Source organism: Polyodon spathula, chromosome 18, assembly GCF_017654505.1.
Source record: "Polyodon spathula isolate WHYD16114869_AA chromosome 18, ASM1765450v1, whole genome shotgun sequence".
Classification (NCBI taxonomy): domain Eukaryota; kingdom Metazoa; phylum Chordata; class Actinopteri; order Acipenseriformes; family Polyodontidae; genus Polyodon; species Polyodon spathula.
In genome coordinates this window covers 33,854,652-33,874,651 of record NC_054551.1, presented here as the reverse complement: position 1 = coordinate 33,874,651, position 20,000 = coordinate 33,854,652, and the positions used below count along the sequence as shown (strand labels likewise).

The 20,000-nt window shown below is 39.6% G+C and overlaps 1 protein-coding gene across 1 annotated transcript in view; it reads left to right on the top strand.

Moving 5' to 3' along the window:
• LOC121331164 (phospholipid phosphatase 3-like) overlaps positions 1-20,000 on the top strand; it is a 40,397-nt gene that overhangs the window by 210 nt on the left and 20,187 nt on the right. The window contains exons 1-2 of the mRNA XM_041278387.1: positions 1-448; positions 18,872-19,029. The exon at positions 1-448 is cut by the window's left edge and continues 210 nt beyond it. Of these exons, the coding sequence (XP_041134321.1) occupies positions 307-448; positions 18,872-19,029 (300 nt within the window). The 5' untranslated portion in view covers positions 1-306. The remainder of the gene's footprint in view (positions 449-18,871; positions 19,030-20,000) is intronic.

Genomic DNA, 20,000 nt, shown 5'->3' with positions numbered 1-20,000 from the left:
CGCTTTTTTATTTTTATTTTTTGTAAAAGCCAAGCACACCTACAACGACAAGAGAACGACCCAGCAACAAGTTTAACTAAGCTGAAGTAATACTGTACCGGGAGTTCCAACAAGACTGGGAAACAGCTCGGATTGCGCTAGGGAAACGGCGTTTTCGCTTTGTTCATCTTTAAACGCGCTTTTGTTGTTTTGTTTGCTGTAAAAGAGGGGCACCCTCGCCGTTACATTTTAGTTTTGTCCCGGATAAAAACAACAGCAAAAAAAAAAAAATAATAATTAAAAAATAAAAAATAAAACATTTTTTAAATGCAAAACTACAAGTACGACAAAGCAATGGCCCCAGAGACCAGAAACGGTGGAAATCCGACCTTAAATAACAGCAGTAACGGGAAAGACAACAGCAAGAAGGGCATGCTGGTCTGCCTTGATCTCTTCTGCTTGATTCTGGGTGAGTACAGTATTACATTTAACAACAAATGCAGCGTTATTTCCCAGTATTGTACGCTTCATTAAATGGTCATGAACAACGAACACGATGCGCTCATTTTCTAAAATGCTTTATTTTAAAAAAATAAACTGCGTACAGATGTTTGTTATCAGAATTCCCTACTTTAATTGCTTTTTTTTTTTTTTTAACATTACGAGTTCAATTAATGCCACCGTGTATTCTTGTTCAGGACTGTGGGTTATGCTATGGAGGTTTTCAGTTTTGCTCTTGCTGCTGAAATGTGTGACAGTAACTCTTGATTCAATTCCCTGCCACATCACGGATTTCTGATATAATTACCTTTGCATGAACAGTTTGTCCGAGAGTGCTGAACTTTCCTTGTTACAGTATTACAATATTACCCTGTTGCACCGCAGAACCGAGTCTATTTGGTGCAGCTGTATACTGGTGCATGCTGTGTTACAATAATAACAGTTTGACAGAGAGGTGAACGTTTGTGCGAGAATGGCAATATCATTCATCATTTAACACGTTTGCTGACAGTAGAGACTTTGAGATTCCCATGTTACATTTTTTGAAATTCGAGAAACACTCAGTTTATCTTGGGTAGTGCAGGTTTCAGCACTGTAACTTAATTCCTCGAAGTTGATTACTGTAACTGTTTTTATCGGGTCAAACTGACACATTTACGTCGGCTAAAATTCTTAATCTAACGCGGATTACCATCTCCGCTTAGTATGTTTGACAGCGGGCTCTGGCAAACCCTGGTTAACGCTATCTATATGTAATTACACCACTCGAGCGTACACGCTGTTTGATTTCACGTGTCTGCAAAGACAAGACAAGAAGAGAGGTTTTATTTATTATTATTTTGTTATTTATTATTTTTTTTAATAGCACCGGTACCAGTGTCTCTAACCGCGGAGATCTGCTAATTTTCCTTGATGAATAATAAAAAAAAGCAACTTAGTATATAGAGGTAAAATAATACATAATTATTTAAATATAATCATTAAATGAGGAATGTCTTTATAATAGTCATTTAGAAAATGTGGCTAATGAAAGTTCATGATTAAATTGTAGATAACTTTAAGCACACCCACAAGGAGTGACTGCTTTTATTATAAATAAATAAATAAATAAATAGAAATGATAGGTATCATCACAGACAGACAACAGTTCTCTGTGTTTGAACCCCAGGCACCATCAAGTGCAAGCACACACTGGGAATAATGTCATTTCTCTGGGAAGTAACTGTGATCTGAGTACTTTAATTCAATTGCCAGTCAGCCACATGTGAATGGCATATCTATGTTGGTCATGTCACATTTGATGTTAAGTGTGTTTGTCAAGTTTATAACATTTGGTTAAAATAAATAAATACATAAATAAAGATTAATTACAAGGAAATTACGGGGGTTTTTACCCCCTATTCTTGGTCAATGTTAAAAAGTTGCTTTTTTGTAGTAAATTAGCGTATGTTTCCAGTGGCATGTCGTTCTCTGCTGGAGAAATGCAAATCATGCCTTCTGTTGTGGTATTTTTTGGAAACAAAGCACACAACTTGGGTACAAACAACAAAAACCCCCAATGTGTCCGGCAGCGTTTGATTCTGGTTCCCTCTATGCTGGGAACCGGATTCCTGCTCCACCATGTTTTGACTCAGTGGGCTTCGCAGCTGCTTCTGATTACCTATTGCAGAGATTTCGTGAGGCACAGCTTTGCAAATTCTTGTTTTTGTTCCTCTGCGAATGGGGCAGGAGGGATGAAGATAGGCTGCGTTGAGGGGTTCTCTTAATCAATAGAGCATTATTTTAGATACTTAACCCTATGTTTGTCTTTTGATGCCAAACACACACACACACACACACACACACACACATTACATTTATCAGAACCCTAATGAATTGTGTGCGGATCATATCTAGTTATTCTGTTGTCCAGTAGAATAAAAAAGAAGCAACTGTCACAGATGCATTGAATACCATTTTTTATAATAAACTGTTTAAAAACGTATTTACTGATCTAGTGTATCCCTTGTGCTGTCCTTCAACAAGGTGATTATACAATTACTTAAAGTAAAACACACATGCAATCAATTTATTCAGAAAGAGTGAAGTCATATGTATTCTCAGTTGTTTCTCCATCGATGCAACTGAGAATACATGTGACTTCACCCTTTTCCAGAGAATATTTACAATAGATGCTTCTATTACTGCTTCCAGTATATACAGCAGCTACCACTTTGAAGCTGTGGAAGTTATTTTAGCTAATTTGACCATTGAAGTTTACTTGGGGTGGGGGGGGGGGGGGGGGTGGGGGGGGGGGGGGGGGGGGGGGGGGGGGGGGGGGGGGGGGTGGGGGGGGGGGGGGGGGGGGGGGGCGGGGCACTCCAACAAACACTTTCATCTGACTGTATTGTGAACTTCCAGTAACTCCTTCACTTGTGTCTTACTGTGCAGCACTTTATAAATCTGATCATGGTGTTGTAAAGCAGATGATCCATGCATATATGACATACCAATACTGGCATAGTTTGTACTTTTTAAATACATGTATTTTTGATGTGGAAGTGGCAGTGGTCCGTGTAAGAAGGTGGTCGCTCATTACCACGGGAGAAATGAAAGTGGTCTCTCCCCTCCAAACCTCATTATTGGGGGTTGTCTTTGGTCTCTGTTGATGACAGCGGGGTCACCGGCAGACCCAGCACAGTTCATTTTAGTGTTTGCTCTGGGTAGCCGGCTCCTCCCGCTGGGAGGATTTCTGACACCAGGATCTGTTAGATGTTTATTACCTCGGAAAGCCGATCGTTGGGGTTGAGTTACTACTCCAGCTCCACTAATGGCTTTCACCTACAGGATCGTTGTGTTCGTTTCTTTCTCCCGCAACACAAAAGAACCGGGAACTCATTCAAAGTTTAGTTTAGAGGAATATATCACTCATTTAGAGTTGTCATCCAAGGGTGATACTTAGCAACATTTCATTGGTTCAGATGTGAGTATTGTACCCAAGTTTAATAAGTTCTAGAATGAAATAGGCGCAAGATTCTAATAACTAACTCTGACAGGAGAGGGATTTTAAACAAAATAAAACCAAACATCTGGCTACAAACCCCCTTTATTGAGTTAGCTAAAGCAACAGTTATAAAGTAGTACCAATAAACATAGTAAGACCTATGTGCCTATGATCAATAGTATCTTTTAAAAAGGGTATTTCCAATGCAGTTTGCAGTATTAATGAAATAACCCTTAAGAGACTTTCAGTGGCTGTTTACCCAACTGCAGTTTGGAGATTGTAAGGAACTGCACTTTTTTCTTTGTATAAAGTTTAGGCTACTTAGTGGTTTAAATCTTCACATTTCTTTCAGTTAAATTATTGTCCTGGCAAAAGTTTTTTTTTTTTATTATTATTTATTTTATTTTTTTTTTTAATAAATGTTTTCAATTTAATTCGGTTTCCTGGTTGTCAAGCAGCTCTCAGAAAATACACTTTCTCATTTTAAGCTGTGATCAGAAGATTTACTGTTGCTTTCACAGCCCGATTCTATAAATATTTTCCAAATTTCTGACATTCCTCAATTTCAGTGGCCAGGGACCCCTCTTGATGTGACATCTGGAATAATTTTAAAGGGGGTATTTCAGGAAAGGCTGGTATACTGTAGGTAAAAACAAAAACAACGACTCGGCCCTGACTGAGGTGTGGCCGAGTTTGGTCAGAAATGTGAAACTTTATTGGTCAGCTTATTTCCACTGCAACCCTCGGTTAATTGCTGGATATTTGCTCAGACTGTGATCCGATACAACTTTCTTCAAGGCGAAATTCAAAGACTTTAATAGGGTTATAGACCCTTAAGCGTTTGATTTATACACCTCGGCACTGACATCTTCAGATTTAGTGGTCTGATGACTGAGCAAAATGTTGGTATCAAGCCTCCAGCTACTATAAACAAGACCTTCACTGCTTCATGTTTTAGGAGGTTTGGGTGGCTATAGCTACACAGTGCTGCACAAAACCACAGCCTCTTTAAAGAGGTTTTATTATTATTATTATTATTATTATTATTATTATTATTATTATTATTATTATTATTATTATTATATTATTATTATTATCAATCAATCAATCAATCTTTATTTAATCGATCGTCTTTCATAGTGGACAACCATCTCAAAACCTTTACAAGATGCAGTAAAAACAAGAAAATCCATAATACTTCAAATACAGAAAAATGTATAATACATGATATACAGTAAAAAATAATGCATGATAAATTAAATACAGTGGAAAGTACATAACTCATTATTATTATTATTATCATTATTATTTATTATTATTATTATTATTGCAATGCGCACACCACCTATAACATTAATGTCTGAATAAGCTTATGTGCTGTGCACGTTATTGAAATTAGACCTGATTCTGACTACACTGTCCACACCGTCCAGTTAGGTTGCATGACAAACGGGTGCTATAAAACTGCAGTAGAAATCTCTGTTGAGCACTGCTCTGCTGTACAGCAGAGTGCTTCCTGAACAGCTTTCCAAACTAATACTGTCAATACTAGGATATGTAAAGGGGGCTGGAGGTGGCGTGCTCTCTTGTTTTATGGGAATGTACAGCTAGTTTTAATGGCTAGGTTTCTTTATGGTGATGCATGTTGATGCACGGTAGTGCTGTGTGCTCCTTCTGTAACACACAGGGACACACACTTCATAAGCAGTGTATTGGTTTAAAAAGCCTTTGGTTTTGAGGTTGGTTAGAACTTTACTAAATTATATACCTACAGAGTTTTACGAGGGAATAAGCTTTACTTAACATTGTAATTTAAAAGGGCATTTACAGCAAGCATGTGGGATGTTTGTATGTGTTTCCTCTTCTGCTGGTCTGTAAGGTTTACCTCTCTGTTTACTTAAACCTTACTAGATACTGGTGTGTTCAGGATTCTAAATAATGTTGAGAAAGAGTATGTCTAAATACCAGTGACACGTTACAGGTGACATAAGTGGTGTTCCAGAACCACGTGCAAATCGCCCTGACCACGGTGCAAAACTGCTGTTTAAAATACATCAGGTATCCTTTGAAGGCACAGGTTTCTTGATTTTAGATTTAATTTCAAATCAATTTCAAAAACTCTGTACACCAGACAGTAAAAAAATAGCTTGTTTCAAAAAAAGGTTGATAACCCTGTCAAGGTTTTGGAAACTGAAATGCACTCAAAACTTGTAACCAATGTGAATGTCACAGGATATGTTGCAATGAGTTACTTTTCTTAACTTTTTTTGCGTGGTTAAATCGGTTGTTTTCCCTCTGTCTATGGAATTCCCCCCTAGTTGACCTCTAGCCACCTGTCAGCAACTCAGTTTTACTCCTAGATTTATTTATTTTGTTGCCCACACCATTGACCTGTGGACAGTAACCCTTTTCAGTCACAGAAACATGAAGCTAGTGTTGCAGATGTATCTGGGGAGAAAAAAAAAAATCTGACAAAAATGACAATGAAGATCCAGAGAAATCTTTACATTTGGAGAAAAATCTGCTAAAAACCCAGGCTTGACCTTAACGGAAGTGGAGTGAAATTGATTGCAAAACTAATCATTCCCCTTTTTTGCCTTTGCTCGCAAAAACCACAAGCTGAACCCTTAGCATGGTCTGAAAGCTTGTGTCCTGAACAGGGCCCAGTACACGTGCAAAGCAGTGTGGCTAAAGTGAGCTTCGCAGACTCTGGATATCTTCCTCTTGACTGTCAATGATCTCATTGAAGCTAAAGGTACACCATGACAGAAGAATTAGTTTCCTGGTGTTAGCTGATGAAATGCTGCAAGCTAAAGATAACTCATTGCTGATGCTTTGACAGTGTGAGTCCCCCACACCCTGCTTTCTGCTTTCAGGCAGGACTCGACTCAGCATCCCTTAAATTAGTAAACTGGCTCACCCCTTTGGGATCACAGCGATGGAACTCAGTCCCCTGAACAATAACTCTGAGGACAGTTAGAGGCGCATCAATGTACACAATGCATTCTTTTGTGTCATCACAGACAGCGAATTACCTACATTAGCATGTGAAAATAACCCCCATGTTGCTCTGCCTTTAGCTCAGATATATTCATTTCAGAGCAGCCATTGCTGATCACTCAGAACCTTTTATTAGAGTGTTTCCTGCATGGCATTTGCAACTCGCTCAATGTACAGTGCCATTGTCCTGGAAATTTTGCATGTGGTGCAACAAAACTGAACGTAGCTAGGAAGATCAGAGCCTGTTCAGTCCAACAAGCTTTATAGGTAACCTCAAGGAAGGACTTGTGTCTCTGTGTGCACTTGTGTTAAATTTACATTAAGAAATCTAAGGCTTCTTTTTTCTCTGTATGGCAAGCCTGATTCACATTAACGAAAGCATGAGCTATAGACAAAGGCTTATTCAAGTGTGGCTTTTGTCTTAACGTGTGTGTGTGTGTGTGTGTGTGTGTGTGTATATATATATATATATATATATATATATATATATATATATATATATATATATATATATATATATATATATATATATATATAGCGCTTCTTGGCAGTGGAATGTCTGCTTTTATCATATCAGCAGAAGCTGAAAAAAAAAGTATGTTAAAGGGTGAAGGTGGTGATTGTCTTTCCCAGCCCATGTAATGACTGTTAATTAGTTTATCAGTGGGCTGTGTCAGCTGTCCCAAGCTAAAGTGAAGGCAGGACATCCCTTCTATACATCAGTCACTTTAATTAAAGCAAAGTTTTGCTTTTTGGTTTAGAGCCCCCTTTGTGCGTCCCCTTGCTCGTGGCAATAAGCAACATCAATCATCATCCTTCATGTGATTCTGGTTAAGTTGTGGTAAAAGGGAGTTACCACGAAAAAGGAAGTGGCCACTTTCGTTTCCCACCTTCACAAACATAATCACTGCACACACAAGCTAACCTGTTACTGTTGCTGAATCCACTTCATTGTTAGGCAGCATTATCCTTTTTTTTTTTTTTTCAAAGGAGGTCGGTTTCGCAAATCGTTAAACCCTGCCGTTTATTTGTTTTGATTAAGACTGAATGGTTCTGTAATGCATCACTGGTGAAAGCCACTGTTATCCTACAGTCTTTACTTTTTCTTCTAAACCAGTATTTGAAAGCACCGCCTGTTTGTACTGTCCATTCCCTTAGGTGTTTGCACAGTCACGTTTTGCAGCCAGTCAAGAATATTGAACACTGTGGATTATTTCATCTCAACAATCTCAAGATTCAGGAGCTGTGGCCTTAATTTACCCAACATTTGGGACACCCCAGACACAAGTGGCCGGGTCCCAGCTTTGCGATTGCTTGATTTCCATGTTTTTTGTGTTTGCTTCTGGAGGCTTAGCTTCATCAGAGGAGCAACGTGTCATTATCCCTGCTGACCTTCTGGGTCTAGGTATGTGGGACTTGAATACTTCTCCCATTGTAAACCAGGCTAAACCTAAGGTGAACCAAGGGTTTTCCCATAGGTTTAATTGCTAAACAATCAGAGCTATTTGAGTAAAGGTTTTAACAGAACGATCCTAGATTGTTAAGAAGTGGTTGCACAGATGCAGACATTGAATCTGAGCAGCAGATCTGTCGATTGATCCATTTGTTGTGTTCTCCGACCCCCGATTCATGATGTGGCCCCTGTATCAATGAGAAGAATGTAAAACAGGTACAGGAATTGTGTCTGATGTTTGTTTGTTTGTTTGTTTGTTTGTTTGCCAATTTCCTATGGACTTTATAATATATGGTTCCCATTTATAAATTGGCAAATGCGGCCATAGTATTTAGATACTAGAAACATACATTTTGAAAAGCTAGTTTGTCATCCCTAGAAGGCAATACAGCCCAGGAAAGCAATACTGTGATCACTTGATTGGGCAGGTGAACCAACAGATCATCTTACCAACATCTCTATTTAGTTGTCTTGCAGTTGTATCCTCAACAGATCTGTATCCTCAACAGCTCACAGTTGCTGTTTTTTTAAACCGTAATTGTAATTCTACCCACAAAGCCTGTAGTGCGTTGGTAATTGTAACTGATTTTCACAAATCACTCGAAGCATTTTAAGTAGACAAATGCAGCGGCTTTGTATGAAAGATCTGAGGCATTCGTTTTGGATGGGCTGACCAGGACAATTCCATTATTTTAATGAAAAGCGAAGTGCTTGCTTGAGAACTGTCCTTTTAAAATGTGGTTTTTCTTTTGTGGCTTTATAGATTTAGCAGCTGAAGAACAAAGATTTTCAATTGAAGGAGATTGCTTACGTGTGTGTATGTGTGTGTGCTGAGAACCTTCTTAAAACAGTAAATAAATAAATAATTTATTATGATTGTTGTTGTTATTATTTTTATTTAATTTTTTGAAGGACAAAGTAGGGTTATAATCTCCAGCCACACAGTCAGAATTGCATACTGTCCCAGAATAATTAGTTTCAGGGTCATGAACCCTCTGGCACATTAAGTGGGGATGACCATATAACCGAGGAGGCTGCCAGCTGTTCCTCACAGTAGTAAAAGTTGCATTGGACTGTACACACCTCACCCCTTCAGTGCCATCGTCCTCATCTGAGGACAGGCTGCTTTGTAATTTATTTGGAGCATTTTTAACTGGCATCTTACCTGTTATTTCAGTTTTCTCTAACGCTATTGTTATGATAACATACGCTGGTTTTGTTAACCACAAAAGTTAAGTCTAAATGTAATGTATCAAGTGACATAAATACAGCCTGCGTTCTGGTATTTTTTTTCAGAGAAATACATTTTGAACTTAATGGGTTTATAAATACATTTGGGGGGGTCATATTTGGGTTGTTAGTTTTTCTTTTGGCTCTTTTGTCTGAACTATAAAATTAGAAAAAGGAATTTGTGGGGGGAAAGCAAATCTCCTCTTTTTATGGGGTCTAGAAGGATTAGGCATGAATCACAGATGAGGTACAACAAGGACTGACCTCTTTGAAGCAAACGCTGCTTGACACTGTAAAACACACTCATTCAAATTACACCATTGTTATCATAAAATAACCTTCTATTTTACTTTGCTTGTGGACTAAGGGAGGGAGTCTCACGAGCATTGAATTTCTGCTCTTTTTAAACTACTGTACGACCAGAAAGTTTAGTTTAGTTGAAATTCTTGTGTAGTTGAATAGACACACACTGGACTGGTTTCAGTGTTTTATCTTGATGGTTAATATTGTCTTGTTTCTCTCTCGACGTAATAAAGTACGTTAAATGAAACTGTAAAAAAAAATCCAGTTCCGTTCTAATTGAACGCTTGATAAGTCTTTGCTTGGCGTGCTCATCTGTAGTGAATTATATATTTTGATTAAAGCTGCAATTATTATTAAGCTGCCACGCAAGAGGTAGTGCTGCAAACAATTTGGAGTCATTTCGTGAAGTTTTTTTCTTCTTAAAATGAAAAAGTACTGTATTCCCTGGAAACCGTCTGTGCTGAAGCTCTTAGGGTTGCGTGCGATTATGTTGCAGTGAAGAGGCAGGCAATCGACTGTACAGCAAGGGGACTGGAATATTGGAAAGGTTAGGGGTTCAAACGCAGGATATGTTTATTTGGCAGGGGAGGAGAGGAGGACAAAGACATCTTTCACTGTGTCTGAACCGTGCAGGAGTTCAGGTTAGTGAAGAGTCCTGGGAGGCTACATTCTCCCTCACTGGGGAATGTCCAAGGCATTTCAATTGAAGGACTGGCTAAGTAATTGATTGAGGACTGTTCTCTCATGCAAGTCTTCTTCTGGATGGGAATACTGCATACAGTTTACATTGTCCTAAATCCTTGTATAAAAATGAACCGAAATGTTGCAAAGGGTCATGTAGACTAGAGATTAATAGATCAAATTCTTTTGGTAGAACTTTTGTATCTACTAAAATCTATTTAACAGGTATTAGGCTGTCCAATTCTGTTGGTTGCAGCATTCATTAGCATTTCGTTATGACTTGGCAAACATTTAAAAAAAGATGGGTATTAAGCCTCTGTGCTACTGTGGCTACCAGAGCAAGCAGCACTCCAGTACAAACTAAAGGGACTGCATGTGGATAGATTGTGCAGATAAAACTGTAAGGAGCTGTATCATTAAATCAACAGAACCACCTGTAGGGAAAGTTTGTGAATGAGTGGCTACTTTTTTATTTGTTTTAAAAAAATCTCTTGTAAGCAAATGTTTTCATGACTTGCCTGGCCGTGTATCCTGTTTAATGTATTGAGAGAATCAAAAAGGAAGGGATTGGCTGCCTCTCACCAGCCTGCTAACATTAGCAGCTTTTTTTATTCGAAGCTATCTGCACTAGACTGGTTGACTTTACATTGCCTTGGAGCGCTGTCTATAAAGTGGAGGGATGACTGGACAGGGAGAAGTGCACAAAATTGTGGCAAGTGTAAAAGACTGTGTTAGAGAACTCAAGGTTGTGATTGCTAACTCAATACAAGGTAACACGTGGTCTTTGTGCAGTTTGGGCTGTCTGCACATACTGTGCGATAAGAGAAAACAGAGACACCTTACACACAATGTGTGAACGTATTATGTATCCCAAGAAACAAAGACTGGATTCAGAAACTTGTTAAACTTAGAAAGAAAGTGGTGCCTTTTTTTTACCTTTAGAACTATGCTGTGCGTTCTATGCACGGAATGCCATTTAGACACAATCGATCGATCTTTATTTTATATAGCGCCTTTCATAGTGGACCACCATCACAAAGTGCTTTACAAGATGCAGTAAAACAAGAAAACTCATAATACTTTAAATTCAGAGAAATCCATAATACACGCTATACAGTAAAAAAAAAAAAAACATAATACATTACAATGCAAAGTGCATAATACATGAAATAGTATAAGCATAACATAGATGTAATGAAATAAGATGTAATTAAATTTTGACAAATCCTTACCAGTGATTTTTCATATGTGATTTATAAGAAACAAAACCACATCTGCTAACCATACCCCTGGCTCAGCCAGCTAATAAAATCAATAAACACAGAGGCATTCAAGATCTAGCCAGTTTAGACACACCCATTTATAATGGTTTTTAAGATTCTGTTTGTGGGAATTAATCTTGGTGGCAGAATTCCCTTGCTGGTGTACCAGTGATACAACTCAGCCTTCTGTCTGGGTTATGTGTTCATCTGATTCGGTGCTTTTACTGGTTGGTCTTCAACAAAGCCGTGCTTTGTCCTGCCTGTGTGAATTGTCACCTTAACATTCTGTCTCACAAGCACTGCTTTCCTGTGATGTGCAAAACGCTGCCATGCATTCCAGTGAAGGTGGTGGAAACCAGCAGACAGAGACCAGCATGTCACATCAGTCCAGGGCTCTGTCCTGCTGAGTAAAGAATGATTTTTTGTATGGAGTTCCTTAAAACCTACCCACTTTCAGCAGAGGGGTGAGAGGTCAGTACCATAGCAAAATTAATCTGTGGGTTTGGGTGTAGAAGTTGTCATCCACTCTCCCATGATCGCAACGTGGATTCCTCATGCTGATCTTCCCACTGAGCCTGTCTCTGCGACATGCGGAATGTTACACAAGAAGATGCGGACGTCTTAATCTGCATCACCTTCCTTGTCAGGACTAGGCGTCCTGGTGATGTGACAATTACCACATGCCCCTTCTCCTCGCTATTCCCTTTTAAAGCCTTTGAAGTTTACTAATTAATGTATATTTCCCAGATTCCATTTCCATAGTCTCCCTTTTGTTCGGTTTGGAACTGTTGGTCTACTTAACAATAAGCAAAAACGAGAAACCTTATGACACACTGCCATTTACAACAACAACAACAAAAAACAGTGTTTCTCAGTAGCAGACACTGGGAACCAGCCTAATACAAAGATTTCCACTGATTAATGTAATTTAATGATGATACAGAAAAAACAACATATAAAAACAAACATTTCTCACAAGTCACTATTTTGTAGTTTATTTCTGGTGAGATATACTTGTCACTAATAGAAAATCTTCACAGTTTGTCAAAAGCCCATTTTTGTGTGTGTGTGTGTGTGTGTGTGTGTGTGTGTGTGTGAAAATCAGTTGAATTGGATTTAAGAAGCACCTCTAGGAAATGTCATAATCACTGGGAGGAAAGAAGGTTGAGTTGTTTTTAATTTAATGTAGAAAACAGCAGAAATAAATTGCTGGGGCAGAGGCCCATCATATCTTTCACAATGTTGCAGTTAAGCACATTCCAACAGAATGCAAGCCCTTCTGTGCGTTTGTTCTCTCCGTTCCCAGCAACTGACTGCCTGGATGGCTTTTGATCCGTTACAAGTGAGGGTCTCAGTTACCAGGTTCAGGTCACATGAACATCTGAACCTGCCCTGCTAGCTTTAGAGGAGCTGGGATCTCTGCACCCATATACAGGTACAGTGTGAAGCTGAAATAACACCTCGTAACAGAGCGCATGTGTGAGTGCACAGCCTGCAGTGGGGCGGGTAGACAAAGGGTGGCCATTTATTGCTCATTGTTTTTGTGCAGCTGAAAGGTGAAAGGTCATATGGATAGTGGCGTGGTGGTCACATGCGCTCTGGTTAAGGCTGTCAGCTTTGGGAAGGTGCCCTGTTGGGAAGCGGGTTGCTTGGAGAAAAGAGAAAGGGTTAATGGTAAACTCACACTGAAGGGTCAAGGAAAGGGAGAGACTTGAACAGAGTTTCTTGGGCTTAGTGCACCTCTGTGGAGGACCTGCACATCTGCTTATGTTCATGGCCTTTTCCTTCTGAAGGCCTGTGAGGTCACCGTTTGATCCATGACCTGATTAATCAGTCATTGTGCTGTCAGGCAGGGATGTGAGAAGGAGGTCTGGGTTAATAGACTGTCAGAGTTCAGAATGTCGTGTTTCCATCGCACTGTTTTTTTGTTTTGTGTGTGTTTGTGTTTTTTGTTTCTTCTGGAGAAAGTGTCAAAGAAGAAGAATAAAAAGGGGATATCCTAACAGGGTGTTACAAGAATAGCACTCTGAGACACAAACATGGAAAACTAAATGCTTCAGCTAAACTAAAACACACTCGCCTAGCTTGAAATTTGAATTCCAGAAAAGTCCCACAATACATATTCTATTCTCTTTTCTTTTTGTTTCAGTTTACCCCCCCTTGATTTAAGGCTTTAGTGTAAACTAAAACAGTAGAAAAAGTACTGTTTGCTGATAATGGGGCATTCTTTGGTCTGAAGGATATTTATTTTGGCTGTTTACTCTCTGAAGGGTTTCCAGTTCACATGCTCCAGTAACATTGCCTACCAAGATGGAACTAGTGACTCCTGCATTGTGAAATACCTCTTGGGAATGAGTAACCCCTAATTACCCCCCCCCCCCCGCCCCCCCCCCGCAACATGCAACACAGCCCCGTCTGAAAATGTGCCTCTGAAACCAGGTTGCTAGGACTGGAAAACTGTGCTTGCAATGTAAAAGGACTCTTTTTATAGAGTTGTTTGTTTGTTTGTTTATTTATCAGGTACCCCACCATGCTCCTTGGTCAGTCTCGCTTGAAGGTAGAGACAGGAAGTGAGGTCACAATCCACTCTAGTGGCTGGTCTGGCCTGTGAAAAGAGGATTCTGCTGGTTCCCAGTCCCCTGCACACCCAGCATTGTTATTGCATTGTGCAAGAACCTGGTTTGCATGTTATAGCAGAACCACACGCACAGCCTCAACTGTGTTCCAAGTCCACAAGATAAATTAATTAATTTCCAAGATTTTTTGTGTTTCACTTTAAGTATTCAGCATTTTCAAGAGGCATGACCATCTAATGACCGGGGCACTCTGCTGCTTTTGAAAATAAACTTTAAATCCTGATTAAGAAAAGCATGATTCAGTCTGTCACGCTGAAGTATTATATGAAAATGCATTGACGGTTGCGTCTACCCAGTCTTACTATGCAAGAGCTCATTTCTTCAGTGTTGCCTTTTTCGAAACGAGCTACACATGATCTTGTTTATGCAAAGAAAATCCAAACCGCTTGAGTAAAAGCTCCATGCTTTTTCCCTTTAAAGATATTTGGGTTAACACACGTGTTTACTACATTAGGGTTGCTTCTGCTCTAATTATGGCACTTGCATTATTTTTTTTTTCATAACAGCAGGTGTGAGGGGACTGATATAATTGAATTGCTAAAAGCAGAGGATGAATTCACAAAAACACAAACCGAGCCAACTTTTCAGCTATTAGGTCTGGACTCCATCATGGCAACCAGCTGCTTGTCGTTGCTTTCTGTTTGTGCTGATTTTAGAAGTTTTTTTTCTTTTGCATGTATTTCCCTGACTCCGTGTTTATTGCAATAAATCCCACAGTCGCAACACAAGTGCGGGGTTGATTATATATCCAAATGCCTTATGCAACTTGTAAATTGTTATATATTTGTATTCTTGTAGTTTGCAAACAGCAATTTAAATGGGGTGTCGCAGATTTTTTGAATGTTGTAATCCATTGCTTGTATAAAGGGCTGCCTAGTTGAGCCTCCCTATTTTTAAATCCCCCCACTCCCTACACACACACTAAATTCCCACTCCTCAAAACGCTATAGACTAAAAGCCTTGATTTGCGGAATCGCTCTAACATTTCTGTTGGGTCTTTTTGTTTTTCTGTGTGTGTTTTGTTTCTGTGAATTACACAAAGACACTTGTTGTTTTCCCATTTTGAAGAAATCTTAACATACCAGACAGCTCTTTTGGCAATGCCATGGATGGGTAAACCGCGTTCCCTTGCGTTGTAGCTTCTGTTCGTTGGGGAGTGGGGCAGAACAGTGGGGCTTTTGTAAAAAGAAGTCACAATGCGGAGAAAGAGGCTGCCATTCCCTGGGGCTGCTTGGGACCCCTTTGTAACGTCCCTTTCACGTATTGTTTGACTGCAGGGCACTCCATTGTTGCTGAAGGTCTCGTAATGAAAGTTGGAATTGGACTTTATTTGAATCTTAAAGGGACAGGGTGCACTTTGAGTCGCTCGCTTTGTTGCCTGCACTGTCACTCTGTGGCAGTACAGTTTTCAGTGTGAAAACCCATCATTATTTCATTGAGTTCCTCATTCTGCAGTCCGGAGTGTACCGTTGCGCTTGTGAAACTCTCGCCTCTACTGAATTACCTTTCAACCTAACCACTTCATTTGCATCATCATTTGTCAGTGGATATTCAGCTCTTGTGATCGTAATATCTTGACACACAAAGAAAGCGGTGCTAGATGAAGAACAGTCTTGGAAGTGTTTGTTTTTAAGATTCTAGAAGTTTCAGTATTAGCGGATGCTTCCGAAGTACTGCATATATTATATTCTGATGGTGTAGATTTTGTTTGAATCAAAAAAAAAAAAAAAAAAAAGCACTGAGGGTGTGCATTGATTAAGAAATATCAATCAACTAAACTTACCCCAGGTCCTCTCCAAGCCCACCAGACAGCACACAGTTACATAGTGCATAATGTTTTGCACCCATCTGTGTGTTTTCCAGTTCTTTTCTGGGAACCCTACAGTTTGAGTTTCATTAGAAAGCCATGTTATCTGCTATATTTATGCAGGTGGCAGCCTTCTGATCCTGGCAGACTTTGCACAAACACATAAATAATATGCATTTGTATTTATTAAGGAGCCTGAAGGAAGTAAGTAGATCCTAACCAGCTGCTATATGTACAGACGATCAAAAAGCATAAAGCTAATTTGATATTATGTCCAAATAGCTGAAACTGCACTAATGAATTGCATTGCTTATGTTTTTCAGTGCAGTGTTATTGGACTCCACCACTCGCTTAGCAGGAATGTGCTTTTATATTCATAGTCTTTTTCAGGATTGTAAAATCTATAATTCTCTTGATTTAGTGTATTTATTTTTTCGATACTTTTAAACACATGCAGGGTATGATACTGCTGTGTTTTATATTGCCGGACTGCACCACTATGATGAAACCCTGAACCCCAGAGCCAGCTTCAGCACTGCACAATGCTCCTCTATTATGAAACCCTGATCCCAGGGCCAGCTTCAGCACTGCACAATGCTCCTCTATTATGAAACCCTGATCCCAGGGCCAGCTTCAGCACTGCACAATGCTCCTCTATTATGAAACCCTGATCCCAGGGCCAGCTTCAGCACTGCACAATGCTCCTCTATTATGAAACCCTGATCCCAGGGCCAGCTTCAGCATTGCACAGTGCTCCTCTATTATGAAACCCTGATCCCAGGGCCAGCTTCAGCACTGCACAATGCTCCTCTATTATGAAACCCTGATCCCAGGGCCAGCTTCAGCACTGCACAGTGCTCCTCTGCTATGATGAAACCCTGAACCCCAGGACCAGCTTCATCACTGCACAATGCTCCTCTATTATGAAACCCTGATCCCAGGGCCAGCTTAGCACTGCTCAATGCTCCTCTATTATGAAACCCTGATCCCAGGGCCAGCTTCAACACTGCACAATGCTCCTTTGCTGTGATGAAACCCTGAACTCCAGGGCCAGCTTCAGCACTGCACGACTCCTCTGTCAGCCACGTCTGGACTTGCTCTTGAACTTCTCACTTTAAATCTAAAGCAGAACATTTGTTATACGTGTTTTACCATCATTGGTATTATCTCTCCCCCCCAACTGTTGGCCCATAACTCACTTTGTCTGCTGGTCGCTTCAAAGGACAGCTAGCTTGTTTGTTTTGGTGCAAAGGTGAAGCAGGGACCACTGGAGTATTTAATTGGTTTGGTTAATTCCCCCAATGGGCATTCTCAATTAAACCTGGGATTGAGAGGGAAGAGACTTGGTTTTCGCTGACGTCATGCACACTATACGTATTAGTGAAACACATTCCTTACAGGTACAGTATAGTTTACGCTGGGGCCTTGAGATACTGCAGGGTGTCTAGCACAATGTTTTTATCCTGTACACTTGTTACAATGTTTAGTTCTTTACAAAGAAACCCTTAAAAAAAAAAAAAAAACATTTGAAATAATCTGTTAGTTAGGACAGGACAAAGGAGCATACAGAAATGAAGTCAACACTGAAATTTGACTGAGAAGGGGGTGTTGGTAGGTATAATCAGTGTTTTAAGACCCAGCTAAAGGATTAGCTCTGGCATTGTACGCTGCTGCATTAGACATTACTGTTAGAGACTGTTTCAACATCTTGAATGCCACACATCACTGAAATGGTCTTTCTTTGTGTCTTCCGTCTCTTTCACTGCCTGTGAACCTAGTTCTTGCGAGTCCTTTTGGGAATAAAATGCCACAAAATTGTGTTGAGAGAAAAACAAAAACATGTGACACAGACTGTCTTGGTTGCTGTTCTCCCCAGACCTAGAATTTAGGGTGATTAACATTACTTGTTGCTGGTAAACTGGCATAACAGAAGAACCTCAGTGTTTTGTTTATATAGATTCAGATCTTGGGAGAACACTGTTTCTTGGATCTTTCGTTTAGCAAGCATACACATCTGCATGTCTCTGTCATTTAAACGTTATTACAGAAATTGGACAGTGATTGAAATACACTAAACCAACCCAAAACAAAAATACAAATGTTCTCCCATTTCTCATTGTAGATTAAATATCAATACTGTATTACAGCCAATTACAGATCTGCTTCTGAGACTAAACTCTTAATACACAATGCATTGCTAATCGGATGCAACTCCGAAAAAAGTAAGCAGTGTAAGATCAGAAGGATGTAAGAGGTTCCTACAGGAGTGATGTAATCCTGATGTAGTCTGGCCTGGAGTTTCCATGTTGAAAGCTATACCTTTCTAGGCTCCAGAGTTTGTCATCAGGTATCGTTTGTTCCAAGATGACAATGAACCTGTGGACAGATCAGGCTGCTATTGGTACTTATCTCGACAGCAAAGGAAAGGTTTGAATTGGATCCAGCTCAACCCTGGTGCCCACAATCCCAGCTGACAGAACAGAGTCATTGCGGTGGCTTTTCTGAACAGAGTTTATGCTGCTGATGTCCCTGAAGTCTAGTACTTTGATACCTCCACCTATTTAATTTTAGTTAAAGATTGTTAAATTGAATAACGATTGTTGCTGTTTTGTTTAATGTTTTAATTACCAGAAGCACATTACACATTCACAGCTTGACGTTGATTTAATGCACAGCAACATTTATATATTGCACTGAATGTTGGTTATGCAGTTTCCTTGTATAATAAGTGCCAGTTTGTTACAGTGCTTTGCACTAATGCTGTCAGGTAAGCATCGCCGATGGTATGATAAGTTAACGTGACGTTTCATTGCTTGTTTGCTCAGTGGGTGTTGAACACACCTAGCTTCCCCTTCTTTCAGAGAGGGTTCAACTTTTAATTCTTCCCTATGTTTGTTAAGGTCCTCTGAAACGAAACGTCTCCATTGCATTTCCCTCTGGCTACGCTATACACTCTGTGGTCTTGCGTTTTGTCCTTGTAACCTGATTGATTTATTTTGTTTTGTTCTTGTTTCTCCTCTTTCACTGTCTCGCTAGCTGGCCTTCCCTTCCTGATAATTGAAACTAGCACTATCAAGCCATACCAGCGGGGGTTTTACTGCAACGATGAATCAATCCGGTACCCCTACAAAAACGGAGACACCATAAGCGATGGAGTGCTTTCTGCGGCTGGCATTCTTATTGCCATGCTTTCTGTAAGTCTCTCTTCAATGTATTTCACTCCCTGTTTGTTTCAGGATGTGTTCTGGCATTATCTTTTTGACTGTGTTTTATTTTTAATACAAATAACAGATTACAAAATACATTTCCAAAGCCTGAATTAAAAATAACACCATGACACCGACAATGATACCCTAAAATGGCATTATCACAAAGAGTACCAGGATTTTTCAGAACAGATCTGATAATGTTTCTGTAAAATATTGTTTGATTTAATCTGGAACTTTTTTTTCCCCATCTACACCTTTTATTACCATTTGGAGAACAATGACACTTTCTTTTTTTGGCGGTGGGGTACCTTCTGCTGTGTGTGGCTCTGCTTTCTGTGTGTAGCTGTCCTTGTGGTATTGCAAGTCAGTTTAATACTTACAGTACTAAACTGATAGTAAAAAAGGTTAATAGTAAATAATAATAATAATAATAATCTCATTTTGTTGTTTTCTAAACATTTAAAACAGAATTTGAAAGATGGAAGATTACAGGAGTATGGGTTTTATGGCAGCAGAGTTAGGAACATTGTGATCTGTGTGTTGGATGGAGCTCGGAAGTCTTATTTTATTGAGCAAAGATTCAGACGTTGTGTTTGAATAGTTTTAAGTTATGTGGCTAGAAGCAAGTAGCCTACAATAGTATAAACAGCCATTCCCTGTTTGTATGATGGTTGTTGACCATGATCCCAATCCACAGTAAACACTTTTGGGATGTTTGGGTATAGCAGCGAAGGGAAGCAAGGCAACGACAACTGTGAAAACATGAATGTCATTGAAAAGCTCTAAAGTGACTTTGTGGTGTTTTAAGAGGAATGATGAGACCGCTTAGCGTTACTGAGAGCTGAAGAGAGTTCGGATTCAGATTGAGAACTTGCAGGTGGATGGAAAACAGGATTCTTTCAGTTCTGTAAGCAGACAGTTTGTTGCAGGATGGTTTTTAAAAATAAAAAAAGAAA